General features: G+C 55.7%; 1 protein-coding gene across 3 annotated transcripts in view; it reads right to left on the bottom strand.

Moving 5' to 3' along the window:
- Positions 1-21671, bottom strand: part of Uxs1 (UDP-glucuronate decarboxylase 1) — a 41534-nt gene that overhangs the window by 4074 nt on the left and 15789 nt on the right. For all 3 annotated transcript variants that reach the window (XM_063229736.1, XM_005004478.4, XM_003471742.5), the window contains exons 5-11: positions 21439-21499; positions 15371-15551; positions 8578-8682; positions 6034-6093; positions 4064-4185; positions 3363-3482; positions 2698-2741 (exon numbers count right to left, since the gene is read on the bottom strand). In XM_063229736.1, coding sequence (XP_063085806.1) covers positions 2698-2741; positions 3363-3482; positions 4064-4185; positions 6034-6093; positions 8578-8682; positions 15371-15551; positions 21439-21499 — 693 coding nt within the window. The remainder of the gene's footprint in view (positions 1-2697; positions 2742-3362; positions 3483-4063; positions 4186-6033; positions 6094-8577; positions 8683-15370; positions 15552-21438; positions 21500-21671) is intronic.

The following is a 21671-nucleotide window of genomic DNA, read 5'->3' as shown; positions in this document are numbered from 1 at the left end:
AGTAAGATCGCTGAGATGAATGGAGCCCAGGATGGGACCCCCACACACTGGTAAATCACAGAGAAGGCCGAGCCACACAGGTGCTGGACCAGGGGACACAGCTCCCCACGCCTCAGGCTTCACCTGCTGCCCCTGAACACCTGGGCAGCCTTCGGCGAGTGGGGAGTGTCAAACAGACTGTGACCAGCCAGGCCCTGGAGCTGAGGAGAAGTAAGCAAATTGTCGCTTACCAAGGTAAATGACACTCACTGCTGAGCACCAGCACCTGCCCTGAGAGGTCAGCAGAGTTCTGTATTGGTGGCCCAAGGAGCCCACTTGCAAACTTCCCCGCTGCCTATCATTACCAGAGGAGCAGATCTCCACGGGCTGTGGTGAACCAGACAGAATCCCGGATCACATGGCACTGACACTTTGGAAAAGTGGGGTAAAACAAGTCATTTCTACTTTTTCACTTTCAACCAATGGGTAGTGCGTCTGAACACTCGCAATGCCATCTTCATGGCTCCAGAGCAACACCAGGCCTTGCTGACCTCGGGAGGCTCTGTGGTCACCCCAGCCCCTAGGCTGGATGTGCTTCAACAAACAGCGCCCCTCATGGTTCCAACCAGCATGGCCGCTGAGCTCTGCCAGGGTTCCCAGCCGGAGCTGGAGGTGGCTGCCTTGGCCAAGGGGGAGGCTGCCCATCTACTACACAGTGGGCCGGCGACTTCAAAGGTCAGGACTGGAGACATCTTAACGTTTAACCTGAGGCTTCAAACTGCCATTTTGACAGAGTGACTTTTTAAAGAACACACCATGCTATGTCTGCTACAGCAAGAAGGATATGCCCCAGCATGGACCTCAGACAGTCATGCCAAAATGTAATGGGATGGCTACCAGTGGGCTCCAGCTCCTGCCTGCCACCTTGGCTTGGGAACAGCCCACTGCGTGGAGAAACCACCACCCGGATGCCATGCGTTTTGCTGTGACATAAAGGATCCTTGATCCCACAAAAGCAGCCTGTAAAAAACAGCAGAACTGTGGCAGGCTGACCATCTTGGCGGGGTGCTGAGTGAGGGCCCGCATGGTGCACAGCCCCCAAGCGCTGGTCACCTCTCTCAAACCTGTTCATAGCAGGGTGCAGGGCAGGTCACAGATGGGGACTTCCACAGGGTCCACACCTGTGCTTCTCGGGGTGCCACTCAGGCCCTGAGTCTGGGGTAGCCTGGGAGACTGGACATGCTAGGAGTCAGGGGCTGAGCCACACTGTCAGGGTAGCCCAGTGAGGTACCACCTGCCCTGAATGGGCCAGTACTTGGCACAGCACCTTTGAGTTCTTATAATTCTTTACTCAGTACCCTGGGCTCCACGGAACTCGCCTGAGGCTGCTCAGGTGATTCTGGGGCCTGCGGCCTCAGAGACCTGTGAGCAGCAGGACACAGGCGTGGCCACTGTGCTCTCATGAAGCCCTGCGCCTGACTTCATCCACCTGGGGGAGCGGAGGTGGGGGGGAAGCTGCCTGGGCCGGGGCCACATAGTGGCTGCTGCTGCCATGCTCTGCAGACAGGAGGCTGCAATGCAGCCTCCCCTTGGGCCAGGCCCTGGGCGCTCATCCAGCTGCGCCCCAGTATGGTCCCCGAGGGCTGCTGCCCTGCTCCGAGTCACCATGCGCGGGAGAGCAAGGACTGCAGGGATGTGTACTGTATCATCTTCTGGGACAAACGTGAGAAACTGCAAATACGCTCAGGAGAAACCTGCAGCAGCTGTGGGAACTTTTAAGTTGTCAAAGATGCCTACACAGACCCTGACCTGAGGGACAAGGTCCAGTGGTGGCTGTGGAGGGGCCAGGGCAGCCCCTACGGCACCCCGGGGTGGTCCCAGGCTCCAAGGTACTTTTTGAAGGACAGGTATTTGGGGCTTCTTACACGACAGGGCAAAACTACAGCAGGCAAAGGACAGAACCGGGCTTCCCACTGCTGCAGGAGCCCAGAAACCAACAGACACTGCACCAGCTGTGCTGCACGGCTGTGCTCTGCTCTAAGCCCTGAAACCTCGGCACAGCCTCGGGGCCCATCCTGCACGCTCCCCACCGTGCCCATCACACGGCATAGCCGATGTTGGCTGGGCCCAGCGTGCTGCCGGGACACGGGAGCAGTGCCACGGGAGCCGCCCCGCACAGCGTTTCTCTGCCCTCAGCTTCAGCCTCAGACTCCACATTGAGTCACAGCCTTGTCTGGCTCCTTCCGGGACTCACTGTCCCAGCTTAGCAGACTGAGGTTTCTTGTGTGTTTTTTACTTTTTTGGAGGCAGGGTCTTGCTATACAGTTGAGGCTGGCCTTGAACTCACATGTTCCTGCCTCAGTGCCCCAGTGCTGGGCTCACAGGTGTGTGCCCCTACACCCAGCAGAAGGCCGAGATTAAGCAGAGCTGGGCTCCCAGCTTAGGGTCTCTACCAGCGAACAGAGGCCAGGAGCCCTTAGCTGAAAACTCTAATACCCAGGGGCCAGGCAGCTCCACTAGTGCCCAACACTAGGTGGCAGCACAGGGCCGCTCAGGAGCTGGGAGTCATGGGAATGGATCTCATTTTAACTCTGGAACAGAGTTAAAATGGATCAGCAGGAGCTTCCTTCCCATTTGAAGTTAGCACTGCAGAGAGGTCACTGAGGCACATGGGGCTGAGCCGCCCACTGTGGTTGGGCCCAGGGCAGTCTCACCTACCTGACGTACTGGAATGCCCTTGTCTGCGACCCAGATCCATACACCTGGAAGGAAACCGACAGTGAGGCTGGGGAATGGCCTGGGAACCCCCAGGTGACCGGAAACAGAACCCTAGGGGAGCGGGGCAGGGATGAGGCTGGAACACACACAGCACTTCCAGGCGGCGACCAGCAGCAGCAAGGTTCCCTCAAGGCAGCTGTGCAGGACTCTGCCTCCTCCAGGGGCCCCCTGGGTGCAGGTACTGCCTGGGGTCCTGGGGAACCCCCCACTGCAGCTCAGGCATCCTGCAGGGCTCTCCACCTGCCCCTCATCAGAACAGAACACAGGGCTGCAGCGACCATGGTGAAGGCCCAGGTGACCCACATGTGGTGGGAGCCTGGGTGGGGGTGGGGTGCAGGCTGGCAATGGCCATGTGATCCCCTTTCCTGCCCTAAAACCTAAGGAGCAGCAGGCACAGGCCCAGCACCCCTCAGTGCTTCTCAGCCTGAGCCACATGCAGACAAAGGGTTGCAGGGCAGGCGCTCTGCACTCTACTGGGCTGTCACCTGTGCCTCCCTTCCTTTCTCTGCTTTGACGAGGGAGGCAAGGTGAGGCTCAGGCACCCTTCCCACTTCTGTGCTGACCTGACCTGGGCTGCGGAAGGCCCAGCCCGCAATGGCACCCACCGTGAGCGGCTCACCCTGCAGGGCCTGCAGGATGAAGTTGCTGACCACCCGCCCGTCGTTCATGTGCATGCGGGGACCGAAGGTGTTGAAGATCCTGGCCACTCGCACCTCCACACCCTCCTGCAACAGAAGGGGTGAGGCTGGGACACAGTGGCGCAGGGCAGGGGGGTGCCCCGCCCGGGACTGCATGCTCAGCGCCCCGTGTGGGACAGGAGACAGAGCAGCTTGATTTTGACTCCAGAAAGGAACGGCTCTCCTGTTGATTCCGTCACAGGCTCATTGGACACCCTGGCAACTGGAGACCTTGCACAGAAAGCCAGGGTCCCCCATGGCAGCAGAGGCCACCGCACCAGCTGTGGCTGAGAAGCTGTAGGATGGTGGCCGTGCTGGGAAACTGGCACCATTACTCCCTCCAGTAAACAGCTGCTTTCTTGAGAGCACACACTCCGGCTCCCCACACAACGCCTCCCTCCTGGGCCCTGCCCTTCGAATCAGTGGCAAGAGATTAAAGGAAGAGAGGGAACCAAATCCACACCCCACAGAGCTCCTCTGACACTCAACACCGTGACTACGCCTGGTGCCTGGTACCCGGTGCCTGGTGCTGGTAGACTGCAACCCTGAAATGTTGCACAGGGAGCCCTGATAGCACTGCGCCTCCTGCAGAGGACCGCAGGCACTCTCGCCCTCCCTGCCACGCCTACCTGTTTCATGTAGGCGTAGCACATAGTCTCCGCTACCCGCTTGCCCTCGTCGTAGCAGGCCCGGGGCCCGATGGGGTTCACGTGGCCCCAGTAGTCCTCGCTCTGCGGGTGGACCTCAGGATCTGTGGGTGGAGAGGAAGTCTCAGTGGTAATTCCTGGCTTGCCCAGCTCATGTGGCAAGGAACAACACATCTGTCCGATATGCAGCAGAGCTGCAGGCCCAGTGAGCACTGGCTCAGGTCCTTGCCTGAGGCCCGAGGGAAACAGCGCTTTATAGGAAAAAGCAGAAGGCCATGGCTCTATGTTCAAGTCTTCTTCTCCTCTACAAACTTCTCTTAGCTCCAGATTTTTACATAAACTGTCTGTGTAAAGTGGTATCTGCTTAGCTTTATGCTTATGAATTATAGAGTAAAACGTATTTGTGGGACAATCAGGACATAGTAGCTCCCTGGACGTTGATGACCTTCCACGTGCTGTCCCAGAGCCGGCTCAGAATAGGCAGGGTGACCTGGAGGCCCAGGCAGGTAGGCAGCAGGAGGCAACGTCCACTAAATGCTACTGTCCCTGGAGTGCACATGGGTCACACTTTCAGATCTGCCAGGGCACAGCCTGATCCGAGAAGCCAGGCAGCAAGTGCATCTCTGGAATGTGAGCTGATATTTAGTTTATCTACAACATCGAGACCAGATCTCTACTCTGCATACAAACATAGCAGGTAATGATGCGCAAACTTCTGCCAAGAAATCTGGAAAAAGATACAGGGCCACTACGTTTGGGCCTTGTCTTGCTGACCTCAGGCTCAGTGCTCATGGGGACAAGGGTCTGCACAGCCCAGGGTGGATGTCACCAGCAGCCAGCGAGGCTCTGGGACCCTGCGGGGCGAGCTTGCCGCCCACCAGCACGGCTGAAAATCACTGTGCAGAGCAGCAGTTCCACCTCGAGGTGCAAGCAAAGGGCCAGGGCCCACCCCGGCTGCCAGCCTGGACCAGATGGCCCCACGTTTCTGCTAAGGCAGACAAAAGGGGAGGCTTGTAATCCCCCACCCCAGTCCTTCACTGGCACCAGCTGGTCTGGAAGGCCCTGGGCCAGGCTTCTGAGAGACCCCTCCCAAACCGCTCTGGGGCTCTGAAGGGGAGACCACTGTGTCCTGCAGTGGGAAGGTCCAGTCAGATGTGATTTCTAGTCGCCCATCCGCACTGGCACTCTGTGCGGTTAACAGACGGAGCTAATGCTCACTTATCAATGTCCACACACTCTGCCCGGAATAAATAAGGAACTGGGGAGCACCTGCTCCCAGCAGGTGTGCAGGTTAGCAGCGGGCTGGGTAAGGTGAAGAGGAAGACGTCGTCGTGCAGAGTGACGTCCCACAGGAAGGAGTGTGTGTCCGCCTGGGACCTCCGAGTGAGGAGGCACATGGATGGTGGAACTTAACTTGCCCTGCACCATCTCCACACAGCCTTGTTTTTCGTGTCTCTTTCAATTTGAGCCTTGACTTCCTCATTTTCTCATCAGAACAATGATGTAACACAGAAGGAGGACATTGTGTTAGAGCCTGGCTTCAACATGGAGCTGCAGGAAGCAAGCAGCTCTCCCAGCCAGCTGGGGCCACAACAGGACCAGCGCCACCCAGAGCAGTGGCCCCTGGCCCCATTTTTAGTGTCCTGGTGCCAGGCGGGCTTGGGCGGCAGGGCAGGACAGGGAGTGTGGGCCCCACCCACACAAGCAGATGACCGCACGTCCGGTGCAGCTGACTCCAAAACCAGCAAACAGCCTGCACCCAGGGAGCAGGGTGGGCACCAGGACAGGTACAGGGCTCTGAAAGAACGAGAATCCACATCCGCGGAGCCGCTGGGCGTCCCTTAAAGCAGGCGACAGGGTTTGCGCCTGGGGTGTGCAGCAAGGCAACAGCAGGAAGGGACAGACGCCAGGGGCCTGCCCTCAAAGGGAGCCTGGGGTGCCCCAGCACTCACCTCCATACACCTCTGATGTGGAGGCCAGGAGCAGACGGGCACCCACGCGCTTCGCCAGCCCTGCAGGAAGCAAGACACAATCAGGGCCACTGTGGGAAGCCCTGCTCAAGGGGCAGAGGGCCTGGCTACCCACCCTATCCCACCACCCAGGCGTGGTGAAGGCCCTGGACCAACACAGAAGCCAAACTAACAAGAAATGCAAAGATGTGGAGAAAGAGGAACTCACACGTTGTGAGGGTTTTTTTGGCAGTCGTGAGTTCGATCCCCAGTACCGATAAAAAGGAAAAAGACAAAAAAAAAAAAAAAAAAAAAAAAAACAAGAAATGCAGGCGGGGCTCCTGAGAGGGCACTGCAGGCTCAGTCCTGACCTGCTGCTGCTCTTTGAGGTGAGGTGTGACAGATGGGCCTTCTTGAGACTTGCATCCCCACGCTGCCTTGCATCTCCTGACCTCCCCTGGCAAAGCAGGGGTGGCTGCCTCTCACTGGGGCCTCCAGAAGGGGCTAAGCTGGCTCTCCTGTGCCTGATGGCTGCTCTCAGCTGGAACCCCAAGACCCTGGGGAGCCATTTCCCCCTGGCCCGGGCACCCTTGGCCTTTGGCCCTGTCCTCTCTGCAGCGCCCCCACACTGCACTGGCCCATCTCAGAACTGCCCCTTCCCGCTTTGTGCCACTGATGCTGCCACCTACAAAGCAGCCCTTGGACACCGTGGTCCTGCAGCAGCCCTGAGGGGCCACACCTAATGCTGCCTCAGTGTCAGCAGAGTGCAGGACAAGCAGCTTGTCCCCTGGTGGCCATGCGCACAGCTGGCTTTCAGAGGAGCTGTGAGGCAGGGCTGGACCCTGCAGTGGAAGAACAGGCGCAGCCTCTGCCCCCCACAGCCCACCCTGCGGGGGAAGCAGCAAGGAGCCAACACACCCACATCACAGGGATGGGTTCTGCGACTCCCAGCACAGCCCGCCCTTGACGTCAGGGCCCTGCACAACCTGACGGGGGCCAAGGGTGGGGCCGAAGGAGGCCCAAGCGCCCGTGTATTCCCTAGAGGTCAGTGGGGAGTGGGGAGCCCTGTGAGACAGAAGTCCTCCCCAGTGGGGGAGCCTGATCCAATCCCATGAAGCTTGATGGAGACACAGCAGAGGAAGGGGTGGCCTGGGTCATGCATCGCCTGCCCTGGGCTGTCTGGCTCTCTGGCCTCTCCTGCTCTCCAGCCTGGGATGGCGGACTTGAGACTGCCCAGCTGGTGTGGCTCTGAATGTGGACCCTGGGTCCTACCCTCCCTGTAGCTCTGTCACTGCCAAGTCCCTTTCCTTTCTGCAGCCCGCCTGACACAGCCCTCCACACCTTCGCCCTGTACTCTGCCGAGGCTAACGTTTAGGCCTGTCCTAAACACTTAGAGAACATGCTCCAAGTTTCCTGTAATTAAATCCATTTTCCATTTGGCATCTGAAGAAGTGGCTCCTCTCTTCCACTCTGCCAATGACCAAGACACCTAAAGACTAAGCCACCAAACTTTACACATGAACATGTGCCTAGCAAGCTGCACTGTCATTTGAGGCTCACGTCTGGGGACGAGTCGGTGGCCAAGGCACTGACCTCACTCTTACACTTGCTACCTTTAGGGTACAGCTACGCTCACCCAGAGTGGGAACTCAGCTCACAGAGCTGTGCAGGAGGCCAGCCTGCCCCGAGACTGGCTGCAGCCCCAGGACCCAGCCCAGGTGGCCACAGGACACTTGCCTTTGAGGGACAGGTGAGGGACACTGGGTGGCCAAGCACAAGGCATCTACAGTGAGCCTTCAAGGACCAGTTCCTGACTGGTATGAAAGTCGGATGCCTCCCATGACAGGTCACACGGTACTGCGAACCAGTCAGATGGCTGGGTGGGCCAATGAAGCAGGGGTCCAACTCTGTGGGGACCTCCAACTACTGCCGTCCCCTGGGCCATAATTGTATTTCCAGTTTTAGCTCTCTGTGGTCAACTGTGACCTGAAAATAGGTGAGATTCAGAAATTCCAGAAACAAATGCTTCCTACGTCTTCACCTGCACGCTCTTCTGAGCTGCCCTTCTCTGTCCTGTCCGGGTTGGGAGGCCCCTGTAGTCCTGGTTCCCATGCTGTGCCTGTTACCAATCAGTTACGCTGCAGTCACCTTCACCAACTGTCATACTATCAAATTGTCTGAACTTCAATACCCCTGAGAGTATTGGAGTACCCCATAGCGCTCAGCTATGCCAAAGTGCATAGAGCTCCCTTGAGGTAAAAAGGTGAGAGACCTCAAGGTGAGGAAAGACAGAAGTCCATGCTGAAGATACTGTGCTCTATGTAAGAATGCATCTTCCATCTGAAATCATGAAAGAAATCGAAACGTGCCCTGGTTTTGCTGCTGCACCTCAGACTGTAACAGCTGCAGCCACAGTGGGTGGTAAAGGCTAAGCCAGGGCGGAAAGGGTGTGATTGCGCGTCCCGCGCTGTCTGCAGTCCTGGGAGTGCATCCCTCCAGGACCCAGGGGACAGCTGCGGGAGCGCGCAAGGGGTGGGGACAACGTACCCAGCATGTTCAGCGTCCCGATGGTATTGGTCTTCAGCGTCTTGATGGGGTTGTACATGTAGTTAGGAGGGGAGGCTGGAGAGGCCAGGTGGTAGATCTGGTCAACTGCGGGAGAGAAGGCGCACACTCACCCCAAGAAGCCCTGAAAGGACTCCTAGGGTCAGTCACCCTGTAAAGTACCAGCGTTGATGGAGCTTTCCTCGGCCTTCCAACTTTCCACCTGTTATCGTCCATCGAAAGCCCCTTGTGATTGCAGTCGGGAGACTTTTACCCACTGGGAAGCCTGCGCATCCACAGACACAGTGCAGAGCCCGTGCTGTAACCAGCAGCACTGATCAGAGTCGCTCGCTTTCTGATGTCCTAAGTGATGTGCTCATAGCACACAACTTCAGGGCAGAATGAAGCCTATCTAGGCCTGATGGCTTGTGTCTGGATGGCCACCAAAGCCCCGTGCACTTTTATCTGGAGCTGAATCTAGTGTTTGTCATTGACTCATGGCTCGATGCTGTGAGTAAGGCTGGGTGACTGATCAGTCCACTGGTTGGATTATCTCATTCCAACAGCCTGGATAAAAGGGCCAGACCTCTGTCTCCTCCCGCTTTGGCTCTTGCTGCCTTTTGCTACTATGAACTGTTGCCCCTGTGCCAAGCCACTCTGCCTTGGAGCCAGCTGATTACAGACTGAAACCTCCACAAACTGTGAGCTAAATAAACCCTTCCCCCTTTAACCCTGGCTATTGGGTATTTTGTCTCTGCAGTGAGAAAAGTAACTGAGACGCTAGGTAAGGGCTGTGTTTTCAGCCTGTGAGGCAAACCCAACCTTAGAAGCACAATGTAGAAAAGTGTGAGTATGAAGTCTGGTTTTGTTTCTCTGCATCCTGCATAAAGAACCCACCTGAGTGATGGCTGAGGCATCGGCAGAAAAGCCACAAATGGCAAAACCTCCCCGGCCTTCACGCAGCCTGCCGAGTGCAGGAGTTCAGTTTAACATGGACAACTGCATCCCTGCTGCCCAAGCCGCACTCAGCATGGGCTTGATCTCTCCCCGGGAACTGGCGGTGAAGCTCAGACACACCAAGAACAGTCAGCGGTCCAGGTCAGCTCCAGGTGACAGGACACATGCCTGGCACAGGGCAGCAGAGCTGGGAACCAGGATGAAAAGGTGCAGTCCCAGGTGAGTGCTGCTGGTGCCCCTGTGCCCCCAATCTGTGTGCTGCATTGGGCACAGGGATAGGCTAGGGGGTGCTGGCCAGTGTGGACTCTGGTGGGTAGTATTAGGAGGTGGTCAGTGAAGAGGTCACTGAGTCCCAGGAGCCCCACCCTCCCACAGGGCAAAGCCGGTCTCTTGGGGAAACCCTGCGACTCTCCCCACTCCACAAGTTCCGCCACTTGATGCATAGCTAAGAATGAAAAGCAAATGCCATTGTGTCACGGGCATGGCACGGGACGAGACGGCTGCAACTGTTCTCGCAGGCCTGTGATCCCGCATCTGTCTGTCCTGCAGCTCAAGGAGTGGACCAGCAGGAGCTGGACCGCAGCATGCTGTGAAGGCCCCAGCATCGCAGGCCTGGAGGTGGACAGAGAGACCCCTCTTCTGGGTGCTCTTTTTCTGGGACGTGAGCAGCAGCTTCCCACAGGCTCCTCATCCTGATGTCAGCATCACCAGAACCCCAAAGCAACAGGGACCACAGGCTGGGGACGGGGCCTCTGGAGCAGTGAGCCACCATGAGCCTGCTCTTCCCCACTGAGCACCCGGCTCTGCACATCGGCTGAGGTAGGTGGCGCAGCCGACCCAGTTTCGGCCCGACTCTGTTGCTACCCCGTGCCCCCATACCACAGCAGCTTCCCGTGGGACAGATGATCAGATGCAGTCCAACACACAGGCTCCAGCCAAGCGGAGGGGCTAGACACTGGCCCAGAGGCTCGAGAGAAGCACCAGCTGGCACGGGGCGCTGTTCTGAGCCAGGAGGAAGCACCACAGCCCGCCTCCTCACCCAGGCACAACTGAGACCAGTGCAGGAGCTTCCTGGACACACACACCCTCTTCCTGCTAGTCACCACAGCGCTGGCTTGCCACAACGGCAGGCCAAGTGACCGGGACATGCCTCCCTCCCTGCCACACATGGCATGCCCACTCTCCTTCCTCCCTTGACACACAGCTTTGGTGGCAGGCAGGCAGGCCCCTCAGCAATCTGGGGCACACAGGACCCAGAGTCCCAACTTAGTGGCCTGAGAGCCCTCATCCAAAGACACCTGCCTTCCAGGTGCCCTGGGTTAACAAGAGGATTCCCCAAAAGCGGCTCCACCTGGCTGCTTCCCCAGCCCCAACAGTCCCTGCTGTTCCTGGCCACTGAGGGACACTCATACTGGGCAACATTCCATGCCTCAGGAGCAGTGGGGCTCCTGCAGCCCTCCTCCCTGGGGAGTCACCACAGCGTTCTCCTCAAAAGGACACTGTACAGTCCGCTGATTTAACCAATTGGGACAGGATGCCAAGGGGACAGAAGCAAACCCTCAGCACAGCAGTAAATAACTAGGCCACGCTGGCGCTAGAGTACAGAGACGTGAGTAACAGTGGCCCGGATGCAAACAGAGCCGAGCAGTCAATCACCAGCACAGCCATGGAAAATCCCCAAACATGGCCTGCAACTCGGAGTGCACCCAATGTGGGTGTGACGCTCCGAGGCCTGAGCTGGAGTGGATGGCGCCAGCAGAGAGGCATGGCGTTGCCCGCTCGTTTGCAGGGCAGTGGTGCCCAGGAGGCTGGCCTCCCGCCAAGTGGGCTGGCTGTGATCCTGCACGCTCAAGGCAGGAGCCCAGGAAATGAGCCCCAGGGCCGACAGCCGGATCCTCCAAGGGTGTGGGGCCCATGTGGGCGCAGAGATGGGCAGGATAACAGGGACCCCACAAACGGCTCCCCACTGATGAGTCCATGGTGCCTGAATCCCACCCCGACACCACATCAACAGGAGGAGAAAGCACTGCAGAATGTACAACCCGAGCCTCGGCTCAGAGGCTGCTACCAGAGGGGACACTGTGCCCACACCTGCTGCTGTCTCCGTGACTCACCTGCCTTCTGGTGCCTGGGGCCTGTGTCACAGCTCCTGGCACAGCAGCAACAAGCACCCAGGACAGCCCATGGGACAGCCGATAACTCATGGGGGTACCCAGCACGAGTAGCACGCAGTCCCACAGTGTGACCCCAGTCCTATCCCAACAGGTTCTCAAACTTCTCTGCACCCAGAAGTAGGAAAGTGAGAAGGGGCCTGCACTGGCATAAAACAGCCCCTGCTTAACTAGGAGGCTGCAGTGGCAGAGCCCTGGAGTGGCCGGCAGGCACCTGGGTCAACCTGAGGGCCTTGTCTTCCTGTGACACCACTGTATGAGGTCACCGCCATTACGCCCACTGCTCTGGGAGCCCCACTGCTCCATCACAGACCAGATGGTCTGCTGCCTTTGCAGGTCACACTTACTTTGGCAGCAGAAACTCAAAGCTGAGACAGAAACGCCTAAGTTAGAATTCCACAAAGCACACTAGAAATGTGTATGGGATGGTGGACCTGTGCCCCAGCAGCACCGAGGATCTAACTAAAGCACCTAGGTACCTAGTGGGGAGCAGAATGGGTGCTGGGCCTCGGTCGCCCCCATGTGAGGCAAGAGGAGAGGAGATGTGCTGGCCCCACAGTGCCTGGCACCCAGCCCCTTCACGAGCACCACCGAGCTCCCCAGGCACAGTGGGCACTGCACTGAGGGGCTTTCCACTTCCGTGGGAAGAAAGCCTAATTCAGGCGGGCACGCGAACCAGAAGTGCGCATAGGGTAGTGCACTGCGCAGGACCAGAGTCCTGCAGAGCCGGCAAAGCGCAAGCCCAGGGCTGCAGGAGCGCAGTGAAAACCGTGCCAGGCTCTGCCAAGTGGCCAACTGTGAAGACTGCTCTGGGAGGGCTTCAGTGGGCCACGCGTGCTGCTGCTGACAGTGTAGGATGGAGGGAAGGGAACAGTGTGGTCTGGGGCAGGGCCAGCACGAAGGCCAGAAGCTACAAACCGGCTTCAGAAGTGGGGAGATGCTCCTGCTCTCCCAACAGAAAGGATGAGAGAGCGACTAACTGCTCTGAGCAGAGGTCAAGGCTGCCAGTCACCTGCCATGACTCCACTGTTCGCATCTGTGGGCGTGCATCTGTGTGCACAGGCGTGTGGTACATGTTACAGACAGAGCTGCCAAGATGACCCAATGCAGCTTTGGTGCTGAATGTGAAGCTCAGCTCCGAAGGCCACAGACTTCTTCCTTACGGCAGTTTCATTGGCAATAACGACATCACTCTGTACCAAATGACCACAGAAAGGCAGCTGGCCTGTGGGGGCCATTGTGGCCACTTGCTCCCACTTCCTAAATGAAGCCAGGGGCCTCCTCGCCACCTGTCTGGGCTGCAGGGTGTGTTCCGAAGTCAGCACAGTGCCTGGAAGGCTTGCAGCTCTGCCTGTCCTGGCTGGAGTTAGGTGTCCCCAGGGGCAGCCCCTTCCTTCAGGGGACAACCAGGGGCACTCATAAACAGCCCTACCAGGCTGGAGCCTGCGCGTCTTCCGCTAGCTGTCAGCGGGGCACCGTCGGGGCTCTCACAGGTGGCACACAGCTTGGGCCTTCCACTGTGCCCATCGAGTTCCCTCCACCGTGCCTCTCGCTCACATCCCTCTCACTGAACCCCAGGCATCACACCCCCTTTGAGTTGCTGCCTGCTGTGGCCCTTGTCTTGCTGGTGGGAAGGGTCCATCACTCAGTTTCACCAGCACAGTCTCTGCCTCTATCTGTAGTCACAGCTGCCTTGGCAAAGCCCTGCACAAGCAGGGCCCTCCAAAGCCTGCCTGCCTCAGCCTACCCACAGCGCTCATAGGAAGGCCAGGCAGGAAGTGGGGGGCTGACCTCCACAGGATTAACTGTGTCATGCTTCAGAAAGCACAGCCCAAGTCAAAGTGGATTCCAAGCAGATTAAGTAACGAGGTTTAAAAATGAGGCAAAAAAGGCCAACAAAAACCCACCAAGGCTGCTTTAAAAGTATTAGATTATATGCAATGCTTATCTCGTCTTGGGACCGTTAGAGCACAAAAGAAGAGAAGAAACAGCAAAGGGAAAATGAACATGTGGCACTGTGTTAAAATATGAAATCTCAATGAAACAAGAAGGCGACAAGCTAGCTAGGGGAAACACGCTGACCCTCCACCCATGGCTAACAGTCCTCCGAAGAAAAACTCAGCATGTTCTAACCGTGGGTAACAGAAGCAGTGGGATTTCTTGTGCGAATTAATCATGTTACAAGTCTCACTCTTCAGAAACCACAGCTGCATCAAACTGTTTTCCTGCCGTACAGAGAGCGTTCTCAGTGCCTGAGCCCCCGAGGGGAAGAGACGTACTGCTGCCCGCCCGGCTCACAAGTGGACGGCTGACCAAGCAGAGCTGCCGTAAGCTGTTCACAACAAAACCTGGTAGAACCTTCAAGGGATGAACTGACCCCAGCACAGGTACACAGTGGGCATTTCTGGTGATGATGTGGGCTCCCCAGGGCCCCCCACCCGACACGGGAACCACCCCCATCCGTGGTGGCGAGGGTAGGGCACCTGTGGCTGCTTCAGCGACAGCATCCCAGAGATGAAATCTGTTCTCCAGGAGTCTGAGGAGGCACAGCTAGGCTCAGGTAGAGCCCTCCTGGCCTCTGCCGGCTGCACCTTGGCCCAGTGCTCCTCATCCTCTTCCCTGGACACCCATCTAGGTACCCCAGGACACCCCCGTTGGAGAGAGGACAGCCTGGGAATCCTGGCTAGACCAGCTGAGAGACTCCTGAGAGTGCGCAGTGGCCTCTTGTACATGAAGGCATAGTCTCGGGTTCTGGAGTCAGGATGTAGACAAATCCTTTCAGGAGCCATGGCACAAACTACTGCACTATAGCCCTGAACTGTGGTCCCGAAGTCTCAAGGCTGCAGAGGCCTTGCCGTTAGAACTGCAGTGCCTGGGTCAGTCAGCTTTCCGTCACTGTAACAAAACCCTAGAGATGGCTAACTCAGAAAGGAGAAAGATCACTTTGGCTCAGAGTTGGAGGTGCCAGTCCAAAACGACGTGGGGTCTCACTCTAGGCCTCCAGTGAACACAGCACGGGTGAAAGGAGAGTGTGCAGAGGGAGACGGCTCACAGCCCAAAGCAGGACACAGGAAGGGGGAGGACAGGTGGTGCTATGGCCCTTCAAAGGTGCAGCCCAGTGACCTTGGGAGCCCCAGCCAAGGTTGCCTGTGGCACTGCTGTAGACACAGCCTTTAACATACACCGTGTCCAAGACCCCAGGCACAGCGGCTCCGCACCAGCCAACCTCTCAGGAGCAGTGTGTGCTCCCACACAAGCAGCCTGCCCCTGTGGGGCGGGGTGCCGCTGAGCACGGCAACACCATGACCCACGGGCAGGCATCTCTCCCCACCCTGGGGCTGGGAAGACCCAGATCCACGCAGTTTGTGCAGGGCCCCACAGGGCCAGGTGGGCCTCTGGGCTCCCAGAGAAGGACACTGAGCCAGTCCTGAGGGCTTCACCGCATGCCTCATCACCCCTCAGGGCCACCACCTGGTCCCTGAGGGCCACACCCTCGGGTTCACAGAGGTACATCATGTTGATGCTCACCCTCAGTGACAGTGAGGACAGAGGGGCCCTGCGTGACGACTGTCCCTCACCACAGAAGCCCTCAAGGACCCTGAAGTAAGACCGCCTCACACATGACATGACACGCACTCCACACGGCAACACCACGCATGGGGTCTCACCTTCAATGTACAGGGGCTCCACCACGTCATGGTTGATGAGCTCAAAGTTCTCGTGGCCGATCCAGTGCTCTACATTCCGCTTCCTGCCCGTGAAGAAGTTGTCCACCACTGTTACCTCGTGGCCGTCCATCATGAGCTTGTCTGTGAGGTGGGAGCCCACGAACCCCGCACCACCGGTGATCTGTGTGGGGACAGCGTGTGCAGAGCACGGCCGGAAAGGGTGCGTGAGCATGGGAAGTAATTGTCCTTGCACACATACGCCACTGGCCCGGCTGCAACTCGCATGAATATGGAGTCAGATACAGGATACGGAGGGCTAGGGTTCAGGGGCATCCTCACACCTGCCCCAAGCAGGACAGTAGCTCACCCTGGGGACAACAAGGTAGGCCACAGACTGCGGCCCCTGCCCGGCAGCTCACACAGCTAAGCCATGGCCCAGCTGCCAGTGTCTCTGCTGCAAGCTTTATAAGAAGGTCAGTGTGTGATGGTGAAGGTGCTGGGCAAGGCCTGCAGCAGGCTCCACAGCCACCAGCTGAGGGACCATGGGCAGACAATGTGGCTGGGCCCAAGAGGTCTGTGCTGCACTTAACGCTACAGACCTCCTTTCTGCTGTGGTCTCTGTCTGGTCAATGCAGCCTGGGCCTTGCAAGGGTGTGACACCTAGAGATTAATCAGAGCACCCAGCTCTACACCACTGTACACAACAGACTCAACATCCTTGTGTTCTGCCACCCACACAGGCCTGGATGCAGTACCAGGGAGCCCAACATCAAGTGTATATACTTCACTACTACTGCAGCTGTTTAGGATTCCTTTACTTGTGATCTGAAAAATGCAGAGATTAGGTAAACCACCCCGAAAAGGATGCAGTGTTAACCTGGACCCAAACTGTCATGTAAATGGGTAGCTTGTGACCCAATGCCTGGCCATGTGACGTCTTCCCATGCCCACTACCACCATGTCCTTGTCCACTCTGCTGTCCCTCCTGGAAGAGACCATGGGACTGCCCAAAGTGGGAACTCCAGCCTCCACAGATGAGCTGAAGAACTCCCTCCTCTTTATGAGGGGAACATTTTGTGACAGAAACTGAAAATGACGGATACGCCTGCATTCTATTGTGTGCCTACACAGTGTGAGAAAGGACTTCGGGAAAACACTGGAATTTAAAACTTCAGGTGCGCCACTCTTTAATTCGAGGGACGAGCTTCCATTTCCTTCTAACACTGCTCTGTTGAGTTTTCCCAACATTTTTGAGGTTTTTAAACCAGAAGAAATTATTTCTAAACAGAAACACAACCTCTTTAACATAACCTTCTATTTTTATACAAATGTGTCTGAAAATAAGGATAAGTAGAGTTCTGCAGCACTCTGATCTGATTTATGTGCCCAGAATACTTGGCGGCACCTGCATCAGCAGAAACGCAGCCGTTAAATCACAACATCATCACCCCAAGATTTCAACAGCATCAGCCGCGATGTAAAGTGGCTGGAAGCACCTCAGCCTGGACTAAAACACACTGGAGCTCTTTGTTTCTGTCTTTCAAGTTTTGTAATTTCCTCAAGGATTTATGTAAGGTAGCTGGTAGGTTTATACTCTCTTCCCTACTCAATTCTGGCCCAGGAGGCCGCACTGCAAATAAGTAAGCCATGCAACCTGCCAGGCTCCCTGGGAAGAGGCATCTCCAAAACCATGCAGGCTGTCTGCATAACAAAGAACCCACACAGCCCACAGGGGAAAAGACAGGAGTGCTCTCCTGCAAGAAGGCCTGCCTGGCCCAGACTTTCCACACTCAAGGCGCGTGGGTGGTTCTGGTCCTGTGGGTGCTAAGAGGAGGTGCCTGTGACCCAGGACTGGCAGGCTTCCAGCTCATGCTGCTCTGCCAATCAGCAAAGAAGAATATATTTCCAAGAAAGAATATATTTCCACATAAATCTCTTTATCCTAAGGCTTCAGGGACAACTGAAAAAGCTTTAGCCCCAGGCAGCAGTGACTCTAAGACCTCAAAGTCCAAAGGGAGAGGTGCACAGGCCGCTTTCCACAGAGCTGCCTAAGGAGAACAGAGTCCTTGGCTCTGCGGGGCGGGGGAAGGTCCCCACCTACTTCCCCACGGGACTCACAATGGCACTGTTAGGGCTGCAGTGCCACAAGAGGGTGACCCCAACTTTATGCACTGAAGCCTTCCCTTACTGGAAAGCAGCTCCTCCTGTCACCCTACTGCTCTCTGACTGCCCATGCCGTACCAAGGGCCCCCACCAGGCTCCAGAAAGTGTGCCAGTAGACCCACACTCTGTCCACTGTCTGTCTTGGTCTGTTAACAACATACAACAGGCGCAGCACACACCCGCAGATATGGCAATCGACCTCAGGCAGGGCCCCAGAGAGAGATGAGAGCGCTGAACTATGCTGACTTTTGCTGACACAGACCTGCTTCTAAATTCATGCTCAAACGTACCCATAATTTAACACCAAAAGACGGGGATACGCACACCGACCAACACAACAATCTGCCCGGAGGAGAAGTGTTCGAGGCATAAGAAAAGAGCAGTCAGTGGGCAGAGTCAGACTGCCTCAGGAGTAGAAGCCATGTTCTGGCCTTTGGAAAGTGCAGCCATGCGACCTGGACAGGTAGCGGAAGAGAACCCAGCCAGTGACCCAACCATGGCACAGCGGGCACGGTAAATCACTGGTGCCATGGCGCTCCACAGACCTGCTTCCCAACAAGTAACCACCACCACTGAGGACAACTGAGAACGCAGTGAAGGCCTCTGGGAGCTGCCTAAACAGGCTCACACGTAACACTTCCAGAAAATCCAAACTTCCGCAAGAACACAAGTCTGTGACCCCCAGAGTTCAGAGTGGGTGAATGTGCCGGGTGTGGCCCTGAGTTCAGAGACGGAACCTTGAGAGGAAGAGCAGATCACCAGCATCTCACGGCCTGTTGGCTGAGGACAATGGAGTCTGGTCACCCTCCTGGGGCGGCACAGCCTGGCTGCCAACCACAGCCTACTGGAACTGCTATCACCCAAGGGCCACAGTGCCAGGAGCTTCACAGCCTGGTAGAAGTAGACTTCACTGAAACAAAATAGCAGAGTCACTAACCAGGCAAATAAACAATAAAACAGGTCAGAATGAGCCAGGAAAACATATCCAAAGCTGCTGCAATGTGTCACCTACGAGGTCTAGATGTCTCCACAAAATTAGGAAGCACGTAAAGAAACAGAACCAAACCTCATACAAAGGAAAATTAACACACTTGCCTGTGTGAGATCCAGATGTGGATACAGCAGGGACTTCAAAGCAGACATCATAAATATATTCACAGAACTAAACAAGTCAATGTTTAAGGTAAATTTAAAAAAAGGGAGGGGACGAACATGAAACAGAAACAAATGAAAATTCTAGAGCAAGAAAGTACCACAACTGAGAAGAGAAACCCAACTGAGAGACTCAACAGTTTACTGGAATTGGGAAAAGTATCAACCAACTCAGCCTGGAAGGGTGGTGTGAACTGAAGGACAGATATAAAAATATAGGACACCAGACAGAGCCTGCAGCTAAAACACAGGGCGTGTAGTGGGGTACTGAAGGAAGGGGGAAAGAACAGGAAAAACTGCAAGAGATAAGGCTGAACATGCTGAACGTCCAAGAAGCCCAGAGTAGAACACAAACAAAAGCATCTGTACACAGCTAATTGCACAAAATGTGCTGGAAATCGAGCAACAGACAAGCTTCTTCTGAAAGCAACTACAGGGAGCTGATCACTGTTCTGCCAGAGTCACATCCTTCCAAATGGCACAACACAACCTTCTTTGAAAACAGGACAGCCAGGCGTGGTAGTGCTCACACTGCGGAGGCTGAGGCCAGCCTGGGCTACAAAGTGAGCTCAAGGTCAGCCTGAACTGCATAGAGACCCTGTCTCAAGAAGAAAAAAGGAAAAGAAAATGTGACTGCAGTAGGTGTGACTGATGGGCCAATTCTCTGTGTGAGGCACAAGAGGACGAGCAGGACACAGCGATGGATTCACGTCAGTCAAGGACAGAGGAAGGTGACTGGTAGTTCTAGGAGCTGGACACAGGCAAGGGACAATCTGGCCACACCTTGGTTCCAGAATTCCAGAATGCTGAGTTGTCATGACCTTTATAGGACTTGTATTAAGCTAACAGTGGTAACTGTTATGGAATCCTAAAAATACAGTAGAGGAAGAAAAATGATTTGTCTAAGATAACAGAATTTCAACATAACTAGTAGCCAATTAATCGTAACAAGTAATGTAGCATATATTCAAAGTGAAAAAAAGAAAATAAACCATAAAACCTGTCAGAAAAGAACAGGTACCTAACAACCAAAACTAACAATCAGAAATAACAACACAAAGCCATCCCAGATTAAACCAGAAATGATGCTAATCACTGTGAGCAGATCTTTGAGGAATACCAGCTGTGCCCCACGGTAGGCAGGCAAGCCCAGGGCCGTACCACGGTAGGGGCACAGAAGGGCCTCCAGTCGGCCTCGGCCTGCACACTCACACATCTTCCTTTTCTAGCACCAAATGCACAGCAGAGTGCATGGTGAAATGGTTATAATGATGAATTATAAATGCTTCCTTTCACCACACACAAAAAAGAACTTAAATGTATCAAAAACAAAGGTAGTTGTATTTCTGGTCCCTGTAATATGCAAGGAAATTTGACAACTTCAGCACAGAGACCAAAGCTACACTGTAGCAAGAAATGAAGATGAATTTAATTCAAACTCAGGAACAACTGTGGGAATCCAAATATGATAATAAGGTTGGTCTAACAAATCCTATAAATATCACCTCCCTCTTCCTTGGCTTTTTGGAAAACCATTAATCTGAGTAAAGTAGGAAACCTAAGAGCACCTTATTGGCCTGTGACATAGACAGCAGAAGGTTTAAGGTAAGTGCCATAAGAAGCGGGAACGAAATGGAACAGAATGGAATGAACAGAACGGAACAGAACAGACAAGTGAGAGCGCCGCCAGCTCGGCACAGCTCTGCCGGCACCGCCCTGCGCGGTCTCCCATGTTCAGGTGCACCTAGGGTAGGCACGAGGGACTCACAGGTAACAGAAGACAGCGTTTCAAGAAGCAGAGGCACGCAGGGCAGAGGGAAGTGCAGGGAAGGGTCCAGGTCTCCACCGCCGTGGGGATGTGCTCGGCTCAGCAGGCCACTTGCAGAAAAAGCCCGTCGGAAACCAAAATTCCAAACCAGAGCTGAGGATGGACAGATGGACTAAGGAAGACACGCTCTAGATTCAAAGCCACAATAAGGCAAGAGGTGCACCGCTTGGGTTTATAGTAGAATCCACCGCATTGTACATGTCAAAGGATGAAGTAACTATCACATGACTTACATCTCAATATAGCTATTAGGAAAAAGATGCACAGGTACAACCTCTGGCCAAGTTATAGCGGGCGTGCACTGGTGAATCTGTGCTGATGTTTAATAAGGTGACTCAGCAAGGGAAGCCCCTGGTACCCACCAAAGGATCTGTGCACCAGAAAAGCTAGAAACTCCTCACTCTTCTGCAAGCTTCACACTGCCACGGGAAGCTAACAGGAGGACTGACATATGACGCAGCAGCCTCTAGGCATGGTCCCAGGCATGGCAGGGACTGCCAGCTACACACAAGCCATACACATAAGGAGAGGCAGCGTCACTCAGGCTGGCCTCGAGTGGGCAGCGCTGCTAATGCCTGTCCCCGAGCAATGGAGGGGGACACTCGGTGCCCCACACGCCGGCCTGTGGCTCTGCCGAAGGAAAGGCTGCCAACTGCTTCCTGCCACAGCTGCAGCAGGGTACACCTGGCAATGCTGCCTCGCTGAGTAAACAGCGCAGGAGGCCATGTGCTGCACTGGTGCACGCAGGAGATGTGCAAATGAGGCCGATCGCAGACACAGACATGGTGTGGGCGGCTGCCAGGAGCCAGGGAGCGGTAACCGGTGGGTATAGGGCTCCCCCACTGCAGTCAGGGTGTGGTGCTGTCCCAAATGTGCGCACAAGCAGCTCAGGAAAAAGCCACTATCACCAGAGGGGAACACTTACCAAAATTCTTTTTCGATCCTTTTCGGATAAGAACTTCACTGGCGGGTACTTCTGGGTGAAACTGTGAAACCACCAGATTAAAAAGAAAAGTCAGGCATCTCCATGGGCACATTCTCCGCCCACCACCCGGGTGGAGTAAGATATGAAATTCTGAGGCACCACCTCTGCCTGGCCAGGAAAAACACAAGATGGGAGCAGCAACCTCAAGACGCCCACCAGGGACTTGAGGAAGG

Source organism: Cavia porcellus, unplaced genomic scaffold, assembly GCF_034190915.1.
Source record: "Cavia porcellus strain 051 isolate PalLab524CR breed Dunkin Hartley unplaced genomic scaffold, mCavPor4.1 scaffold_18, whole genome shotgun sequence".
In the NCBI taxonomy this organism is placed as follows: Eukaryota; Metazoa; Chordata; class Mammalia; order Rodentia; family Caviidae; genus Cavia; species Cavia porcellus.
Note: the sequence above shows the minus strand (reverse complement) of the source record. Positions and strands in the feature narration are given on the sequence as shown.